At 28.5% G+C, this 23,529-nt stretch overlaps 1 protein-coding gene and 1 long non-coding RNA gene across 2 annotated transcripts in view; one reads left to right on the forward strand and one right to left on the reverse strand.

Moving 5' to 3' along the window:
* LOC114121615 (group 3 secretory phospholipase A2) overlaps window positions 1-23,529 on the forward strand; it is a 42,072-nt gene that overhangs the window by 13,079 nt on the left and 5,464 nt on the right. The window contains exons 2-3 of the mRNA XM_027984023.2: window positions 7,610-7,921; window positions 8,820-9,050. Coding sequence (XP_027839824.2) covers window positions 7,610-7,921; window positions 8,820-9,050 — 543 coding nt within the window. The remainder of the gene's footprint in view (window positions 1-7,609; window positions 7,922-8,819; window positions 9,051-23,529) is intronic.
* On the reverse strand, window positions 10,090-10,682 carry LOC126554772 (uncharacterized). The gene is made up of 3 exons (XR_007606729.1): window positions 10,590-10,682; window positions 10,262-10,328; window positions 10,090-10,199 (listed from the first exon to the last, which is right to left on the reverse strand). It is a non-coding gene; the product is annotated as an uncharacterized LOC126554772 (long non-coding RNA).

A 23,529-nucleotide genomic window follows, 5' to 3' on the forward strand; every position in this document is an offset into this window, starting at 1 on the left:
TCATAGAGGGATTTATAGAGATAGATGTAGATGGCTTATAAGCTAGAAATATCTTATTTTGAAAAAAATGGAAGTATATTTTTTATTAGGGCCATGCTCAACTATCAATTTTAATACTGATATTTTTTATGCATTATTAATGCAACAATCACAATTTCTCTGGTACAAAAAAAATGTAAGGTTTTTACCCCGTAGCCATTTATATATATATACATATCTATATATATTGACTCGTATTCGTATAAGCACAAAATGGTGAGGACTATAGCCATCTTTTTGGAATTTAGGCTCTCAAATATTATTCAATAGCAGCTTTATTTCCATAATAAGATATATTTAAATTATATATTCATATTATGGGTACCTAGCTAATTTATTAATAATGAGTTGTTATCATTTGTTTTCTATTTAAGAATTACGAGTATAACGGTTTAGACCGATATAATCATAGGTACCACTATTTAAGTATTAATATGCACTCGCGGTGAACGTAGTTTTCATTAGTTCAAGTCCTTTCGTTAAACTCACTATATAAATATGCGTTTGAATGCATCAAAGTCTTACACCACAAGAAAAATGTGTAAACATATTTGATATTTAACACTCGTAATAAGTATATATATTCCAGTGGCCTCTTGCCAACAGTGATGATTTATGATTACCGATTTGTCGATTCATTCGTGTTTTCTGTAACATATATAATATTTTTTTTCCAAAATATAAAGCCAGGTGTGTGTATATTATAAATACAATGCTGTAACCAGAGGATGGGATTGACATTTGAAACCTTCACCCAAAATTGTGAGTTTCTTACGAATTCTTTTTAATACACTGTTACATTTGTACTGCAATTTTAAATATAAGTATTATACCTATTGTAACGTTATGTACCTACGTGTACTGCGCGTATTACATATATTACGTACACGTCATCCCCTATATTTTTCTCGGAAACCACTAACATCTGCAGTGCATAATATTTTTTTAAATTCATAAATCACACGACCTGGAAAATAAATCCTGATTATATATATAATATTATAATGGTTTAAAAAAATACGTGTTTATATAATATAATATGCACCTTGTAATAGTAAAAGTGTAACAACTATAATGAAAAATATGCGAAATGCAATCATCGCTATCATACATTTTTTTTTATAAATAAACTAGTCTTATTAGACAGGTTTTAAAAAAAGTATTTCTAAAGAGAGAGACGTCTAGGGTTAAACAAAAATAATTCAACTTGTACAATGTACAAAACTGTCAAAACTATAAAGTGTACTACGCAAAAATTTTTATTCACATATTATATTTCACGTAAAATTTCAATCAGCAAATTAACAAAAAAAGTTGTCATAAAATAACACTTGATACCGCGCCAACTACATGCGTAATGAACTTGTTATATAGGTGGTTAATGTCTCGCGCCAAAACTGAAGGCTTTTTTCTATATATATGTACCTATATGGTTATAACAGTTTATTTTGTATGTATATCGTGTAAAACCTCTAAACCTGTAAACAAAATATGATATAGCGCGCACCGGGAAAAATATCGATTTTCACAGAAATCGCAAAAACGAGAATCTGTACTCTGTAATCTATATAATCCAAAATATCTCAGTGGACAGCTAAAAAAAATTCTTACGCGGATGAAGGGATGTGTGCAGCCACCGCGTATTACGTATGTGCCCTGCACACCCCCGTCAGCGAGTCTATTTATTATGTGGAGTAATTGCTCGGCGACGACACCGCCGCGGCGGTGGGGTCCGCGTGGCTAACGGCCATCATCTCACAAATGGGGCGATCCGCCGCAAACGCGGCGTGATTAGTATTATATACGTATCGTATTGTAACGCGAATGAAATTTATCCGAAAGTCACTGTGTAAAATCGAACGCCCGCGTGTCCGTATATATATATATATTATAAAATATGTACAATACAACCACCGTGAGCAGGAGGGCGCGCGTGAAGTGACGTGTCGTCGAATATAATGTAATATATGTACATAGCCGGGTGCTCCGTCGCTCTCTTCTCTTATAATAAACTCCGCAGGGACACAATGCAGGCTCCGACACCCTCCCCTGTACGAAGAATACGACACGGTATACACCCCCACCACACACACGCACACAAACTCGACGTTTAAATAACGTACATTATATGTGAGTGGTCGGTTTCTATTATATACGTAAATAATGTGCGGTATATACGTATCCAAGTACAATATTATATACATAATGTGTGTGTGTGTGTGTGTGTGTGTGTGTGTGCGCGCGCGCGCCCGCGGTGTGTCTGATCTAATTGTTGTTTCCATTGAACCGTCAACAGCCGCGTAATTGATAGCGGCCATTTCTGTATATTATCGCTTTTGAAGGTTTTTGGGTTTCTATTTTTTTTTTTTTTTTTTTTTTTTAATTCCGTTTCTTGCTCAGGTCGTGCGCTGCGATTATATATAGATACACCTACAATACTGCGCACCAACCCTACTGACCTATACTCGTCTCGAAACGAAAAAAAAACCGTAATTTACGATTATTTCGTATCCATATACACAACACTGTAACGTTTAATAATATACCTACACTTCAAAGTTTACGATTTTTTTTAGACTCTAAACCTATTAAACGCATAATATCTGTCCTATTAATTTTGTATATGATGCGTACACTATACATACTGTTGATTGCAGGTCTTATTATATTATATTTTTTGTTTCCCGTTTTATTCGGACCCTCGGCGCATATATTATAATACGTATAAATATATAAACGACGGCTGCGGACGGCCATTGTTCGGTCTCCGCGGTATAATGTTTTGCGGTTTTCCGACCGTCGATTTATATACACACACACACGCACACATACGACACTCGTTTAAAGGTGATATATCCTGTATACATACAAATGGTCGGACGACGTGTGCGCGCGTGTAATTAATCTCGAAACAAGGGGGCGGACGCGATTTTTCGGGTCTCGTGCTCTGTCTTTAACGCTTTCGCTTTTGTCGTCACCACGCGATTAATATAATGTGTTAAAGATAAAAAAAAAAAATAAATAAATAACAATAATAAACTCACCCCCTTCGCCACAATTAATCACGCGTGTATACCACTGCAGCGCGCAGGGGACGACGACGTTGAGCTATAATGGAAGTTTCTCGGGACACCGCGCGACGTACGTCTCTACAATCCTACCACTCGATTTACATATTAAAGAACTGTATATACGCTATCGTTTCGAATATAATTAATATACGTGAGTATAATGTGTGTACGGTGATTTATAACGCTACGTCTGCGTCTGTGGTTAGCTTATTCTGCACGTCCCATAGTGTTTCGGATAAAATAAAACGTCGAACGATGAGACGTTAATGCTACCGTCATCATTGCCACGCGATATGCCAATACGCCATAAACTACCTATATTCTCTCCATTCTGATTTATCTCTCGAAACCGTTTTTTACGGGCATTAAAATTATTTTGCAAGAGTAGATGGAGGAGGGCACGTGAACGCATATTATATTCTTATTAGGTACCTCAACCCGAAAACAAATCATGTGCCCACCTGATTATTATGCTATTTTAAGTTTAAAAGATTTTCATTTTACATATTCTTTTTAGATACCTATATAATTATGACTGTATACAATTGGCTTCCTTATATTGTGTAATTTTCATATTATATAGTTGACAACGCGTTTTTCTCATTCTCTTCTACCACCCCGCCTAAAAATCAGAAAAATAAAACGAATATAATATGATATACTCGTAATAGTATATATAGTCGATTTTGTTTGTTTCTTTTGCGATAACACTGCTATTTGAATATTTTTACATTTCATTAGATATTTTACACATACTTCACACATTAATACATATAGCCATAGGTATAGGTACACAAAAATTATAAATTATCGGCACTGCAGAAAAATTAAGGCATAATATCAAATAGAAAAATACATTTTGTCCACATATAGCTAGTTAGTTACTATAGTTACTAATTACTATATACTATATAATATACGTTAAAGTAATACTACTAAATACAAGTTGTAAAAAAATATAGTATTTAATTGTATGTATGAATGCGTTTTAATTAGAATTACATAAAACTATTAAAGTGTTTCTTTTAATGTCATACATTTACATTGGTTAAAAAATATTAATGATATATATTAAACCACAGTCGATAATAAAACGTTAGAATTGGCTTTAACGATATACCTAATAATTAATGTACTTTAACAATTTAGTGCACATAATATAAAATAAGAATTAATAACTTTGTTAACAGACATAAATAGTACGTTTTATTTTTCTTTAAATCGATTTTAAATATTATGATTAATAATGTTAATATATTATGATGATCGTAAAAAATTATGCAACCTTAATAACTGATATATCAACGTCCACTTAATGAAGTATGCCTCTTTCGATATAAATTATTTTATTATTATTATTCCTTTTTTTTTATTTATTTATTTTTTTTTTTTTTGCAAAATTGTATTAATAATACTCTCGTAGAATAATAGCAATAAAACAAAAACCGCTTTGTGTTTTAAGAAGGAATTCAACTTTCGGTCGGAACACACTTTGGTTTTTTTTTTTTTTTAATAATAAGTGCGTTCGTTTTGTAACATATATGATGTATATGTATATACTTCATATAGTATTTTCTATTGTATACCGCGAACAATAATAATATAGTCACTTGATGTCATGGCGCGGTGTACACTATACGCACAAAACTATTATAATATATACATCGTTGTCAAGTAAACTATAATACGCTTGTAAGTTGTGCGTGTCCTGCGTTGAATACCATGCGACACGCGTATACGTACGTACAATATTATGTATTATATAACATATCGACTGTAATAATTGGTATACACCGACGCAGATCCTGCAACGGTTGTGAAAACGTTATAAATTTTATAATATATAGAGTCGACGGCATTGCTGATAAGAATTAAATTAATATTTTTAGATATTTAGGTATTTTTTATAGGACTGTTATTTTCTTGAACATTTAATTTTTTTTATTGATTTTTTTTTTTCATTTGTTTGTTTAAGTGCGGAATTACATCCTACGCGCTACAATAATCTTATATTTTAGGCTATATATATACTAAATAGGCATATAGCTGTGTTATGATCATTGAACCATCAGTATAAATGCGTTTTAAGATTTTGTTGAATTTCATACATACTGTAAAAAATAAAAATCATTAGCCATCAGATTATTGTTATTGTCGTTCAACTTATATAATATATATACCTTTTTATGTGTACAAATAAACAATTTAAATCGTTTATTTCATTTTAAATAAATATAATTTATCGTTGTATTTTTTTTTTGCCAATAAAAACGCCTACTTATATATTATAGCTTGGTGGTTATATTTGATTACGAAAAAAATTAAAAGACTCAAAGATATCGTTCAGATCTCTTCAGTCATAGTTCTCATAGTGTCAATTAAAAAAAAAATTATCATCGTCGCATACTTGCATGTATATTGTATACATATGACCATAATATGTGTTATGTTTATTACTCCCTTTGTCTTCTACACAACTAGATGAATCTTTAATGTAAATGATATGTATCATTAGTAAATACTAATATAATATATGTTTATATTTTTGTAAAGTTCAGTGTTTTGAAATAGTTAATTTTTTGCTAAAGCCATTTTTCATTGAATAACTAAATTAAAGATATACGAGAGTACTACACTGGTGCTCAACTGGATTTCTACTTGATATTTTAAATGACAAATTTACCGAAACTCTACAAAAACTTTATTGGTTATTTACTTGTACTTGCTATTTATTTAAGTTGATTTTGTCATTAATATTAAAAAATTAAAAATTACTCGCTGTAGGTATACTCGTACTATATGAATTTTGTCTCATCTCATCGGATAAATTGGATCGAATAATCATTGACCAAATACATTCTTAATACTTAATTATATTACAATTATTTAATTATCATATAGTCAAAATCAAAAATATATTATTATACTCAAGAATTGTTTTTCTCAAATATTCCGGGTGTACCGTATGCACATATAAATTTAAGAATATTTACTTTTACAAATAATATTAAAGTTTTGAATATTAATAGTTGAATATCATTTGGAATGGTTATAATAACCAAAAATATAAACATCACGAACAAAAGCCACTTCCCTTACACATTGACTTGTTGGTGTAGGTACCTACCTTCATATACATTTTAAACTGCTTCATATCTTTGATTCACAAAACTTAAATCTGTAAATGACAACTCAAGTATTTACCTTCCGAACCATTTCCGTCGTTAACTCACTCTTTCAGAAACTTTACTGGTCGTGCACCGCTGCAGTATAGTGAACGCGTGAGAAAAAAATGATCGGTATACGATTTCACCCGGGAATCTGAAGTACCCAATTCATTTTAATCGAAACAAATTTAATAAAAACCCGCCCACTTTAAGTTATTTTTATTTATTGCCAATATGGGAATTTTATGTGTGATGTAGTAAATTTTCATACTATATTATAATATTATATACGTACGTGTGTAAATAAAATGTTTATGGCACTCGTATAAATTTATTGTAACTCACACAGTGAGTGTTAAATTGATGATACCGATTACTAACAGACTTATTATAAGATTAAATAATAAGAATTTGTGACAGTAAAATTATAGTTAGGATAAGTGTAGTCTACAAACCATAATTTTAACTTCACATAAAAATTTTAAAAAAGACATTTACGATTTTTTTTTAAACAAACAATATTTTTTTATAGGTGTTAATTATATTTATTAGTTATACTATTGAACGTATTATACCTACCTGCAGAGCGCCTAATGGTACCCAGTGCCTACCTCGTTAACATAATATCTATTCGATGAGTTTGCCGCGGCATAACATCTTATGTGGTAAAAACCCCGAAGCGCCTAAATATTCGTGTTTCCGAGATCCAATCATCGAATTTACGTAATCAGTGATCTCAGATATTTATCGTACGATCCCATTGCCCACGGCTAGACAACTAAATAGTAATCATATGAATATGAGTTGTACAAGTATTATTATAGACCTATATGATAAACAAATACAGTTCTAATAATATTATATCGGATAACGGATATTATACATTCGTCGCATACACTGTATAATACAGTTATAAATTATAATATTATATAATAATTAATGAATTCGTCTTTAATTTTATTTTTATGTCTCTACAATAATTTGATATCGAGTGAGATAAAAAATAATAGTTTCCAAAATCCGTACGTAACGCACAATACGGCGTTTACGCGTCACTGCAGGAGTCTGAATGAATATGATGTTATACGATCGAGAATCTATCTTTAAGTTTATAGGCACTCGACACTCGTTGACGTTACAACATACAATTGAATTTCACTTGAACATACCTATCTTTATGTACTTGACACGATTAAGTTTATAGTAATATATTATGTCCGGCACGTGCTCGCGTGTAAGCGGCGATAAGTCCAAATCGGTGTCCGAAGTGCGCCAGCGTAATATAAAACTCATAAAAATATATTAATTATTATTTATTGCTTTCGTTTGCAGCGAGGAATTGATGTTGCACCAAGTCACGGACGGCATACATTTCATGCAAATGATATACGGCACAGGAATGACGCTGTTCGACTGTGAATACGTCAGGGAGCCGGAGACGGCCACGCATTTCGTTCGGGAGTTTTGGAACGAGGAACAAGGCAAAAACCACACGGTCGGGTCCTTAACTAAAGAATATGCGTCCATGGTGGATTTCAAACATTTGAAAAGAGCGTGCCATAAAAACCATAAGAAAACTAGAAGAAAACTAGCGAGCGAATATCAGCAACACGAGGGCACCACTAGCGTGGTCGGTAACGACGGGTCAGTATATATTTACATTATATATTATATTATTTAGTAACTATAATATATTATTATACCGCACGCATTTATTAATAATAAAATATAATATATTATACTGTCCTTATAGTTAACTGAATGTATACATCGCAGTTTTTTTTTTTATTATTTCAGTCGCGTTATATACATGAAAAGTAGTTTTGAAATATATTTTTGGATTATACTTAATTATATACCTATATACATACGAGTAACGTTATTAGATTATCAGTCCTTTTATTTTTCTATGCGCTCTTTAAACCAGTCAGTTATAGATTAGCTGGTTACTTTCAAATGTTATTTTAAAGTCGTTCTTCGTATTTTATTCTAAAAACGATTGTGAAATCACCCGTTTAATGGGTATAATTTAATAAATTCTTATTCAAAATTGCAGAGCTTTTAATTTTTATTGAAACTGTTTTTTTTTTTTTTTTTTTTACTGCCGATACTCTCTTATTTAAATTTCTTTAATAATTTTACCTGTTGAATTAGTATGAGCAATTTAAACTTCCAAATCGTTCTAATAGAAAGACTTGGAACTCTAAAGAAGATGATATTTTACTGTTAATTCTCCGAGGTCCAGACGCTAATCACTTCGACTAATATATATATACCTATATATATTTAATGAAGACAGTCTGAACATTATTTATTAAATTATGCGTAATAATACGCATGTATTTATACGTATTTATGAAATATATAGCTACGGGAAACATTATTTTTGATATATTTTCTGAAATATCTATACGTATAATATTGTTTGAAAGCCTATAATGATGAAACCGCGGACTGAGCGTTTATGATTATGATTTACAACACATTACAGTGCACTTGTTTTATAACACATTATAAACTTTTTTTATTGTCGTGATTCCAGCAAACGCAGAAAGAGAGATCTGATGTCCGTGTTGAGAGTTCCTGGTACAAAATGGTGTGGGAAAGGGCGTTCAGCGAAATCGTACAGACAACTCGACGGGTTTGGTGGAGCGGATCGGTGCTGTAGAGTCCACGACACGTCTTGCCCAATGTGGATCGGCGCTTTGCAAAGTAAATACGGTCTGTTCAATTGGAGGCTGAACACTCTCATGCACTGCTCGTGTGACCGCAGGTACATCTATAACGTTTTGTATTTAATATACTTAAACATCAATGCCTACGTCATTGATCAATATTAATGATTCATAAACGATGATTATCACAGCAGAAAATTAATTATTCTTCATATAAGTATATACAACAGGTGTGAAAAATTAATAGGTAATTGACATATACCTACGCACCGCAGTCGTGATCTTTCTTAATAGGTTTATCATATTTCACCCCTTCAAGATATTTTCTTCAAATCACCATGAACCATTAATTACAAAATATAATATCTTCTAATAATATATAGCTAAGTAGGTATTTCAACTAAAAATTATAATATGTATACACGATTTATTTTATCTATTTTTCTGACAAAAACTATATTTTTTGTATAATTGTTAAAAAAAATATTTTAAAATTTTTTTATGATTGTATCATAATTACTTTAAAATGGATATACACTATATAGATAAATTTTGTACAAAAAACTGTTGATAAAAAAGTACCTTTTTTGGCACAAATAAGTAATTCTCATTTAATAAATACCTGTTATACGTCTATACAGTAAATTGTAGTAAAATTTTTTGATTAAATTTGTGTATAATAATTTTTATAGTTAATTATATACTCGTAAATAATTATTTTTACCATTTCAATTTAAACATAAATCATAATTCAGTGGTTTTATAAAATTATTGTTGAGATGCTATACAGATTGCTAAGTATAATTTTCGTAAGAAGAAAATTGTTCAACTAATAATAATGCTCATAAAATCTTAATTGGTTTTAATTAAACCATTAATCATAATTATTCACTAAATTAATTCTCACTGATTGTACAAGTTATTTTAATTGAACATTAATAGATAGCGTTTTAATATATATAATTTTTAAATCATTCAGGTTTACCGGTATTATTTTAAAATCAAACTGCTGTTTAAAACACTTGCAAATTATTATGAGTTCGTGGTATTATTAAAAATATTTACATTTTTTTTTACGTAGGCATATTGACATAGTGTGCGATGATTTCCACTGGGGAAGCATGCTTAAGGTGATGATAACAATGTTGACTTTGTTGTTCAGTCTACCCACTGTTTCAGACAATCTCAATATTTGTTGACTTGTTGGACATTCATGATTCAATTTGAAAAAAGCCTAATTGACTGTCCTGTCAAGAAACAAATATTAAATTTTTTTTTCTTTATTTATTTACCAAAAAATAAATATTACGTCTTTGTCGGTCGTATCTTTGATGTTACATCATGTTACACGGGGTTAAGCTCAGGTTCATCTGTATCTGTTAATAGAAAGAAAACGTAATAACATTTTAGATCAATATGCTAAAAACTATATAATCGAATAATCCAAGTGAAGTTAGCATAAATTATTTTATTTTTATAATAATGGATTAACCGGTTTTTCAAAAAGCGTAGGTGCCGCAGTGATATATATACCTATATAATGTAATATTATCATTTCTAGACCCGATGGGCATTGAACAAAAATTAGAAAAATCTTATTTAAAGTATATAATAACTATTTTCATCATAAACCTTACCCGAATAATGTGTATATTCACGAAGTTGTTTAACAATTAAACTATAAATATTTGTTTTGACGATTTTTGAAAATTAATAACTTTACACATTTTATCCACATTATTTAATTAAATCAGAACTATCTTATAGTTTATTATCAAATATAATATTAAAAAATTTAATTCTTAAAATTGATAACATACTATTTGATTATTAATTAGTATATTTTAGTGTTTATAGCACAATACTATCTTGAATCATACAATTCATACTTGAATATATTATATTTACACAATAAAATATATGCGCAATACTATAAACCTATATGACTATATAGCTTTATGACATGCACATGCATACCTTTTTCTGATATAACATTATATTTGTAGTATATTATGTTCACATTACATTTTAGTCATTCACATTTACACCTGTAGGTTGAATGTAGGCACATGAATCATTTCAATTTCAACTGAAATGCAAAAATTAAAATACATTTTGAATATTGTTTACCGAGAGTGCCATTATTAATGGATGACAGCTCACATCAAAGCTATTATTACAAAAATTAACGTGATGCACTAATATTAAAATGTACAATATGTATTCTGCTCTCAACACTTACAATAATAATTTTATCCCTTATTTATAGATATAGATTGTATATAGTAAATAAATAAAAAAAGAATATTGTTTACGCATATTCATCCTTAGTGTTAGTTACCATACCGTCATAAATTGGCAGTTATTCAAAAATAAAACAAACTCTGAGAAGAATATTCAAGTGAATACTCAAGGTTAATTTGAGAACACATCCGTTTTGATATTTTAATTACATTATTTGTACTATTTTATTGATTGTGATATTATAATACTTTTGCATTTAATTGCTTAATGTTATTATATCACGGTGTTAGGTTTTTCATTCTGTTAATATTTTTACTCTTAACATCGTATTACTTTAGACTCGAAAAATAATGTAAAGTATTAATACAATTGCATTGAAACGTAATATATTACAATATTACCTATACTGTTATACGTTAGTTAACAATGTTTAAACCGTTTTTATTATTATTATTATTATATATTACGTGAAATGGTCGACGAAATGATTTAGTGTCTTCAAATAAAATTATAAAATAAAAATAAAATACTCGTACGAATGAATCTGTCCCATTAGCCACGGTCTCGCGGGGCCCGTTTTCTAAATTTAATTTAAATGGTCTATCCCGCTAGGAGAACGAATTTAAATGTATATACTTCTTTTCTTACCCTCCTTTCAGTATTTATTAGCCACTGACATAAATTATTATAGCCCTACATCTTTGTGTACAATAAATATTTTTATTTCATCGAAATCGTATTTAAAATATATTGTGCTTGCACATCATCAAAGATGAGTGGCTTGTCGTCGTCTAAATAGATAAAAATAATAACCCTGTATTCAAATAATAAAAATGTAGAACACGAAAAAAAATTCCGATATAATGATGTTATTATTTTTCTATTTTATGTTTTTGTTTTTTTCTATACTCCCATTATGTATAATCATGGAATTTATATTAGCATACAAAGTGCTTTATTTTGTAAGTCAATTCATCTGTATTTATACATATGTGGTGTATCACACGGATATAATACAAACCACAAGACGTATCTTGTCATATCTTAGATTTCTCACACGTGCATTAATCCTATTTCTATCGTTAATTTTAATTTTATCTCTAAATATGTAGATATATTTTAAAACAATTATTAATCCATTATAGAATATTTTAATAGATCTAGTTTTATTATTGAAACATCATTTACATTATACAACAAAAGTTTTAAATTTCCCTTGAATATTGAATTTAAATAATAAACAACAACTTAAGTAAAATAAAAGAGGACAAAAAGGTACCTACACTACCTATCTATTATGTTTTTTATATCAAATAATTTCTGTATACCATAATTTTTTTATATAGTAACAATTATGTGATAATATTCTATATATTTGAAATTTTATCGTGTGTATTTAATATTGTCACTTTATATAGTTACATCGTAATATTTGTAGTTTTTATATATTACCTATATCGTTGTATGCGTAGCCCAAAGGTGATAATTTTACTTTTGCCGTATGAATATTTTTATATTTAGGAAAATATTTATATTTTTAACACAAAAAATGTATACATGTAACATATATTGTTCATGGATAGATCGATAATATTTTTATGTAGCTTAAAGTATTGGACAGGTCATCATTCACGAGGCATACAGACAATGCAGAATTGTCCTTCCGGGCATCGCCAAGTTTGGATCAATGGACTGTAAAGATACGATAGAAATCCGTGTTTTCTCTCAATGCCAAAACCCCGATGAAGTCTTTTGTGTTTTTATAACCAAAGGGGGACGTATTTAATATTCAAAATTTACATTGGTTATTGAGATGACTAAGGAGGATTAATAAAAAAAGAGTTATCGCTTGACGTCCATCATAATATGACTGTTGTATTTCGTAAAATTGGTTATGATGTAAATTTGATTTATAAATTTTTAATTTAAAAAAAAAAATTGCTGAATATTAATATTTAATACACTTTAACTCAACGTTTTTACAAAACCATAACAAGGCGTACTTTAGTCATACCAATTTACTTAGAATATTTAGTACTACACGGTAAAAAAAAATTGTACCTAAAAAAAGTGTTAGAAAAAGGAACATGTACAATGATTAAAGCTAGTATACATTACTAACCAAACTACTACTATAATATATATACAGGATCATTCTCCATACATACTCGACCCCATTTTCTCATTAAAAATTAATTTATTCAAAATCTGATTTTTTGAATTTTTAAGTTAACTTGAGGATATAAATATTCAAAACAGATTGTTTTTCTATTGAAAAAATATTTCTATCTATTGCCACATGGCATTTATTATTAAATGGTATAAAAAAATTAATATATTATTATATTATTATTTTTATGTATTGGTATTAAAAATTTTAATAGTGGTTTTAATAAATTAAATGTTATTTTAGGTTAAAATTTTAGTTTTGATAATTTAAATTTTTTACATAATTTGTATTTATGTCATCTGTTACATGGACTGAACTATTTTTCTAAATTAATTGGTTTAATTCATATTTTGGATACAATAATAACTACAAAAAGTACTGAATTAGTTAAAAAAAACCATGGACTGTGGATGTACATAATCGTGGAATATTTAAGCTATACCTATTTAATTTAATTTAATTTAATTTTTTGGGGGGGAGAGCATCTAATTTATTTTTATAAGTAGTATTTTATGACATTTTTGTTAAAAAATTTTTATAGAATTCAATAAATGCAATAACATATTAAACCATCATTATATAAAGCCATTGCCGTACACGGTACAACCCGTTCTCTTTGTACTTACTACTCATCTGTCGTCATTAATACCCAACTAGAAATTCACCCTTCAATTTATACACCATTAAATATACATATAAGTACTAATAATTACCGTAGTCCTCCGCATATATAAAAATGTGTTTCCATGTGTGGGTTCGATAATCTAATAATATTGTCGACTGATCCAAGAACTTTATCGTGACGTCCCTCGGGGCTAATAATGGCGTCTATAGTGACATGACTATATGTATAATATAGAGTGTTATGATGACAGTGTACAATTTTTTTAACATTAATGGTGGGTGGAAAAATAACCCCAGAATATCTATTTTGCCAACGGGTTGAACTTATATTATACTGTATTAATATACATCAATAATAATTATTGTTACAAAACTAATAATTGCATTAGATATATTTTATTACACATGTATCTATTATATATCATGTCAATTTCGTAATCAATTTCGAACCTCTGAAAATAATTAAAGTATTAAATAAAATAATTTTAAAGTAAATACTTAAAAAAACAAAGTAGAAAATCGGCCTATAAGTGCAGAAATCGAGATATGAGTTATGTATTTACTAAAATGGAATATAGTTATTCGCCATAATGGCTGCTTTTCGATATTATATTGGATCTGATGTTCCAATTTAATGATATTCGCACAAAATGCAGTAAATTCATAATAGGTCTTAATGGATATGTAGTAATATGTATATTATATAACCTTTTCATAAATTACAAAATATCGAAATAATTAAACGTTTTATATCTCCTTTAGGCAATTGTAAAATATTACGATTTCATGCCATAAATATTTGTTAGAAAAAAATATATATCAACGACATCGATGAGATTGCGTATTTTATTTGACAATACCAAACTCTTTAGGCTTTTGTGATTACATTTAAAGAATATTATTATTATCATTTCGCTTTGCCTATATAACAAGACCGCCCGAACGCATACAGTAATATTCAATAAAATATTTATAATACAGCTCATCTACCTAATCGCTAAATAATTATTTCGAAATTAACAATATTATCGTCAAAGTACTAGTATAATCGGTATTATTATAGGAACTTATAACCACCAAAGAGTTACAAAGAATAATCAGAAAATTACACGATGACAATAACCGGATGACGAGGTATAGGTCGTAATGTCGTATTAAATTGCTAAGTATATAATATAATAATGTTGTGAACGTTGATTACAATATAAAATAATATGTAGGCGTATCAAAGAAAACAAAAAAGGGAAGATTAGAAAAATACATTTCAGAACCAATATCCTTCTTTTGTTAAACAATGATCAGGCTCTTTAAGCATAAATATTTTTGTCATGCAATTCGTGTAAAAAAAGATCTATCAAATTACATATGGTACATGCCATTTGTAAATTTGTGAAAAACTTTCTTTTTACTGCAAGTTTATACGGGAGACACAAATTATTTTTAAATTTCAAAGAAGCGTAATTTATAGAATATACTTATATCATAGCACAGAAACCCACTACAGATTAAAACCTACACCATACTGCAACGCTAATGTATTAATTGGCATCGTTACTTTATTGATTGGCTGCTCGTAAATTAGAATTTTATAGTGTTTAGACGTTCAGCGGCCTATGCACACTGCACAGGCCTATTTCATATAAAATTCAATAAAATGAACGTAAAATCGATATCCCGCTGTCGTTATGCTCGTCTATTATGTGGCGTATACATTTTAATCGATTTATACGTACGACTAGTTTATAAATTACATTAAAATTTATTTACACTCGTCAATATACATAATATATATATATATACATTCATACAAAACGACACTTTGTATATTCTCGTTTTAATTGAAACTCGATTTATGAACGCATCCCTCCGATAAATGGTGGCTCGTTAAGTCGAAGAAAAAAAAACAACAAACAAATATGTTCGTGTATAACCCTAAAAAAATATATGTATATAGAATCTATGCTTGATGTCTGTAACCGATAAAAAATAAAACACGAGAGATTATCTGCGGCCGCGGTCCTTATGCGCTCGTGTGTGTGTGTATGCATATTAACCCGATGCGGCACCCGACCATAAGAACATTAAAGGTCCACCGATAAATAGCCGAAGTGCCCAATTTAAATGTTCTCGAGATCTGGTCGGGAAACACAAACGATCGCGACAGACGACTAATATACGTACCTATACATACCTATGTACGCGACATTTCCACGAGCGTCTCGCAGCGTGCTTGTTTTCTACATAACGTCATAAACTAAATATTTTCAAAAACTCATTAAACTCGTCACAGGATATAACAATACGTGTATGTATGTATATATATTTATTTATTTTAGTGTGTCTGCAGTGTAATCTATATCCTGCGTCACTCGGTCATCCTTATACGTATATATATTGTACGCCGTACATATTATTATAATATTATGCATAATAATTATTATACGTTCGGGATCGTAAAAGAAGTTTGTGTTATATACCGTCACGTCCTTATACGATATCACTATCGATGCCTATAAATATTGTGGTACTTCGATCACCGCGACCTATAATAAATATTTTTAGAATATCGATGTACAAGCATAATATCGGACAGTTAGACGTACTATACAAATTATATAAATAATGACGCGCGTGTTTTGTGGTGGATAGACGTGCGAAATATCGGAAGCCAGCGGGTCGTCCGATCGTAAAACTAACGCACGAAGTCTTCATTTGAATAATATAATTATTACATATTTATATACTACGCGTGTATAACGCGCCTATATGTGTATACGTGTTTCTTTTTAGTGAAATTTATTTCATGCACGCCACAGTAATAATAATTATTATTATGGCGCCATCGTGTAACCGTCCCCGACGACCCATTTTGTGATTTGCGAATAAAATTTACTACGTTTAAGACGCGAGATAAATTAATATCAGCACCGCTGCCGCCGACCGCCCACTCCGCAGTTAGGTCGGGAAACGCATTGTCGTGACGATGAATCGTCTTTTTTTAGAACAAAATGCTTTTTAATGTCACCGGACTTTTTTTTTTTTTAGATGAATTTAACCTTGAAATAACGTCTTTATTCCCCGAATAGATTTGTAACTCCGACTATATAAATATTAGTTTAGTACAGTTACGACTTGATTTAGTCTAAAAACACACATTTTTTTGACCAAGTAATATATCATGTATAGTATACATAATGGAAGTATTTACATTATCTAGTTATTGGTTATACTAAATACTAATTATTTGTATACAAAAAAAAATATATGGTAGTCATAACTTATTACTTAATTACATACATATCCTGAATAATTAATTTCCTGTCTGTAGAAAGTATTTAGTTCTAAATCGCTTTTTTTTTTTTTAATATTCTTTAATGATATAGGTACTTCAACAATTTAATAATTATGTGGCAAAACTACCGATAGAAACCAAAAAAAAATTTAATATAATAACATGGCACTACCGGACCATCTAAAAAAGTAGAAATAATAACCAATATATTGAGAATTCGCAATACCCGTTAGGTTAGAATGATTATTACTTGTATGGGAAATAATGATCCGACAATTTCATGAGGAATGCCAATTATAAACATATTTTCATAAAATTCCGATTTTACGAAGATGCAAAACACAACTACAACATTAACTCAATAATCTTCATGAAGTCGTAGGCCCAGACTCAAAGAAATCGGACTGGACAAAAACTTTAATAATAAAAATTAATATTCTACTGTATAATGAGTATAATGTACATATATTACAATAATAGGTATGTATATAAGAAAAAAGTAATATTTTAATGTAATTAAACGTTTTATAAAAAAAAAAAAATTATAACTATAATGGCCTTAACTGCTGATGAAATTATAATTGATCAATAAAAAAAAATAATCACTATTTTAAATAGGTACTCATACTTTTTAACACGTTTATATTGTCTTGTGATGCCGTATAGAATTTTAAATGGTTTTTAAATTCAAAGTAGTTAAACTTAAAAAAATGGCATGGCTTGTTAAAAAACTGTATTGGCATTTCAAAAGACTTAACAGTTTACTGAACCCCGTTTGACCAACCTTTTTTCTATTTATACAATATATAACGTGGATGAACGCGTTCTTGTAAGACCATTGGAAGTATAGAATTAACATTTTATGGTTATTTGAATAACTAAATGTGTACATTCATAATTGGACTGGGATACATTTAAAAGAAAGAACTAAACAAAACGAACCAATTTATTTGAGTTCATATATAATAATATAATATGTGTGTAAAAGAAAAACTCTTATAGGCTATAAAACATACAAAATTATGGACAACTGAACAAGTTTCATAAAAAAAAAAAAAAATAGGTGTTGGATGAAATAATAAAACATTATCATTTCTAAATCTATATATACGACAACAAAACAAACGTTTTTTGATGTATCTAACACGAATAAAAATAAAGTAATAAAAAATGCATATAATGTTAATGTACGAGTATAATATTATTATATTTTATATATTATGTGTTGTACACTTAACAGTTATATATACCTTCGACTAGTACCTATAATATATGATCTCAGTTCTATTTATGATTATGGTCAAAAAACGTAGACTGTTTCAAAACAATTCCAATACCTACCTACTGGGTATAAAATATATATGTACACTCGCGCATAAAACGTTCTTTGGAGAAATGTTATTAAAATAAAAACAATATTAATCAAAATTATCTGTACCTACTCCTATATAGACATGACTTACGTTATAAAACCTATATATTATTATAACGATATACTTACTTTAAATGTGAACACGCGTTAAGTGACTAATGTTTTCTTCTATTTAAATACTACAAATGTATATAATGTTTAGATTGAATGGCTTTCGCGTACCTATACAAAGCAAACGATACGAGTGCTTCGAAATATTAAATTTCGTTTATTCTGAGGCTTCGATAATAATGAACTCATATTCCTAGATGTCTATTGTTTAACGATTCATAGACACTCGTAAAAATTAAACGCATCATGACAAGTTCAATATATCTTCAATACGTGATATCCATACGTATAGAATATAACGTTATAGATCTATGATGAAAAAAACCTGTCCAATAAATCGAATTGTATACATATTATAATAATAATATGTAGGTATATATTATATTGTACACGCATGATACTGTCAAAACATTCATACCAGTTTAGTTGATTTGTAAGATTGAAACACTATAAGGTCACGTAGAAATTATAATACATATAACTGGTAACAGCTATATAGGATTTCGAACAAATCAACCAAATATAGGCCTCTTTGATTTATTTTGTTTTAATTAGAACATAAATCAATTATTTAATTATTATTAACAAGTATCTTATGTGTTATGATTTATTTTTATTAGATAACATCATTTCCCACAACACAGTTCACGCGACTCGATAAAAAAGCGCTTGTAAAAACTTAAATGCACTTACAGTTTTTCGACAAATATTTTACATTTTTTACTTGTCGTTACCAATTTTAAATGTCAAATTATTAAGTAAGGCCTGTCTCTAATTGAATAAAGAATATTAAGATTGATATAACAATATTATACCTGTATCAACTATGCTTCAATAAGTGTTCATATTATTGAAGCAATATCAGTTATTTGGACTTCAAACTCGATAAATGTAATGGAAAATTGAAGAAAATATTCCTTTACTCGAATTATCATAATTCAATGCAAAAATAGTTATTGTTTGATTTTCAATAACTTTTAAATAATTCTATGTATAACATATTATTGTAATATAGTTTGTACATTATATTTACTACACAGTATAAATTTACAGTATACTAATACTAAACATATTTTGGTATCCAAATTTCTTCAAGTGTTAATATGCTGTTAAAAATGTAGTTATATTGTTAATTTATTTTAATAAATGTATACTTAACATATTTTACATTCATTAATATTGGAAAGTTAACAATTTTTTTCTATATACATACGAGTATTCCTAGTTGTTTGTTAATTTCATGTTTCAAAATAGCTATTCACTAACTTGTTAAGACTTTTATGTATGTGTGTTATAATACACATTATGTATAATAAATGTACGTATACACATAATATTGCACCTACGTGTTATGGTGAATAATATAATGTAAAAACTATTAGACTATCTAACGTAATTTACAAGCAATTATCATAATCATCCACAAAATACTTATGTACTTATTGCTATAAAATAAATTAACGTGAATATAAAAGTTAAATATAAGTATAATATTAAATATAAAATGCTATTATAGATACATACATTGATACATACTACGTTTTCAAACATGACTTAGTGACAATAAATACAAAATTGTTATTAATCTCTAATTTATAATTGAAATATTATTTTACAATTTTTTCCCATCATAACTTTTATTAGTAGTCAACAAAAATAAGGTTAGGTTAAGTATATTATTTTTACAATATATACCATCGTTATAATTGGTCGTTATGACCAATAAACTAATCGAATTTAATCAACTATTATTGATGATGTGCTCTGCTTATACGGATAACGTACCCTGGTCCCACCCGGAGAAAGTTTGACTTTCCCGGCAAACGGGTAGACCAAGTCAAGAATCCAACATCCGTTGTTCACAAGAAAGAAATTTAAAAATTCTATTATGTATATGTATGATGGGGGGTATGTTATTTCTCTTTTGCTCTAAATTTTAATCACTCAGATTTTATCTCAACGACCTCCGCTAATTGGGTAACTTTAAATTTAAAAATAGAATGGTAAAGTTATTTTACTATAAGTATGTGATATATAGCTAGATTATATTTATAGGATTATATTTCACATTAGAAATAAACTTAACAATAAAAAAACCTTACTTAAATTATTATATTATATAGTTGTTAGTCGTGTTGACACAGCGATATTGTGTAAAATCTCACAAATTCAATGGTATAAATACTTTATTTTTATTTTTTTTTTTTTACAACTATTATAAAATTACACATACCTCTGTTTTAAAACTATTTTGGAATAATAACATTTTAATTGTATAGATGTCGTTAAACAATTAGTATAGAACGTTTTCTGATTTTCATTTTCATTTGATGTCAAACAACTGTATTATACGAATTTCAAGCATGTGATAATATATCATATTTTGTTGTAGATTGTAGTACGTAGATTAATGCACATAACTGTAATTATTTGATAGACGATTTGATGTAGGTACAAGTGTACAAATAAGCACACGTCATATACTAAAATATTCTCTAGCTGTCTCTCAGTTTTTATTTTTTTAAATAGATACATAGGTTCTATATAATATCTATATATATGGCGATAATCCATATATGTAACGATAATTTATAATGATCGTAGTTATGAGTATGTCACTCGTTACTTAAAAAAAAATTAAATAATAATATTATATATGTAACATATTTTGTATCTTATACGAATATAACGAAAAAAACATAATTTTTCGTACACATATTTTTTTTTTAACCAAAATAACCACAAATAATTAATAATTAGAAATAAGGATACCTAACCTTGGCAATGTCAAGTCGTCAATTACGTTTTACACCTAAACCATAGATATTTGGCAAAATTTAACATTTCATATTAAATTTGTTTGAAATACAAACATTATTGCTAACAATTTCAGACAGGCGATATAATACAATATAAGTATATAACCTTGTAGTGCATCATATATATAAAAAAGAGTAATAATTAGGTATAATACAATTATTATGATTACTTTAATAGTACTTACGTTAGTTATTATAATAGAATGTTTATAAAGTTTTACACACATGTAAAAATAAAATACTTAGAAGATGATGTCGAAAAAATAAAAAATTGGACAACTCAAATTGTTTATAATATATTAATACCTAATAATAATAGGTACCTACACTAATTTTTTATCGGTTTTCTAAATTGGTTGAATTTGTTTTACAAGTTTATTCAAACTCCTGTATATTTAATCGTTTCATATTTTTCCAATACATTTACATTTCCTCTTGTCCAATAAAATTTAATTTTTATACATGCATAGTTTAGTGCACATATAGGTACTATTAGGTATGTATTCTTAATGAAGTTACTTCGTTAAAATTTAAGACAACGCCCATTTCCTGTTATATTCGAATAAACAATAATTAATTATAGGCTACAAAACTATAATATATGGCTAAATGAAAAAAGTATTTTCTTAAAAGCATCATCATTTTTTTTTTTTTTTTTTTGTAAACCGTTTTGTTCAATCAAAATATTTTTAACATTTATTATAAATATTTATGTGTAGACATCAAGGTTATATTTTATTTAAGTCAACTCACAAACTATTACAATGACATTAAAACAACTGTGATAATGTTATGCCGATATGTATACATATTACATAGGTATATTGTTTTATAATTAATAATTAAACGCGTACGCTTCAGGAATTAAATAAAATTCGAATAATTCGTTCTATGCTGTAACGGAGAAGATATCAAACAAATTGGCCACCTGCTGCTGTAGTAGTTTATCCTAGTTATACCCCGATAACGAGTATAATGTGTATCGCAAATTCAATTATCCCAAATTTCGGATAAAGTTTTTATGTTTTATTTAACTTTTAAGATTTAAAGAAATCCTTCACTAATAAACAATACCTACCTAATCATAGAATTCGACTGTTGTAACCAAAAGTGCAAATAGCTGTTAGTTTAACAAAAATAATCTTCACCAATCAATTATATTATATATAGCAGTAGAAAAAACTAAGCTTAAGACGACGTCTGCCAACGGTCAGATAAAAAAAAATCAATTAAATCGTCTAAACTTGTTTTAAAGCCTCGCCGAATTTGGACCTTAGAATGATGCTGTATATATACAGTAGAATATTCGGGAAATCTCCTAGTACGTTTATAATATAATCTGTTCGACTGTTAAACCTTGCGTTGAGTTCGATAGTATAATCATAGTTAGTATAGCAGCATGATACAATGTTGTAAAATTTGACATAATATAACAGCGTGATATAATAAAATTGCATGTGAATAACACTCGATAATATTCCGCCTGCGTTCAAATCTCAGAATATCTCTGTATAAATTGTGTTAGAAGGCTGAGATATTTCATTACCTGTATAAATAGCTCATACATCAGTGGTTCCCAACCTCTCTATTCTTTGCCAGAGCTAAAGGAGCCCCTTTGGAGGTTTTTAAAAGTCTCGAATCCTCTCCTATTAATTGGAAAAATTGATCACCTTTTTTGTGTATTCTTAACGAATAAACTGTAGAATATTAGGAACAAGTACTTTTTTATTGATATAATAATAATTGTAAAATAGAACACTTGTAATCTTTATCGATACCCGATAACCGGTTGTCGTTTATTTTTCATTTTTCCCCTACATTATAAAATAAAAATAATTAAATAAATACAAATTGTACTTCGTGATGACAGCTTGCACCTCCCCAGAAATGTATTCACGCCCACGGGTTGGGAAACACTGCCATACACATTTATGATTATGTGAAA

This window comes from Aphis gossypii, chromosome 1 (assembly GCF_020184175.1).
Source record: "Aphis gossypii isolate Hap1 chromosome 1, ASM2018417v2, whole genome shotgun sequence".
Classification (NCBI taxonomy): domain Eukaryota; kingdom Metazoa; phylum Arthropoda; class Insecta; order Hemiptera; family Aphididae; genus Aphis; species Aphis gossypii.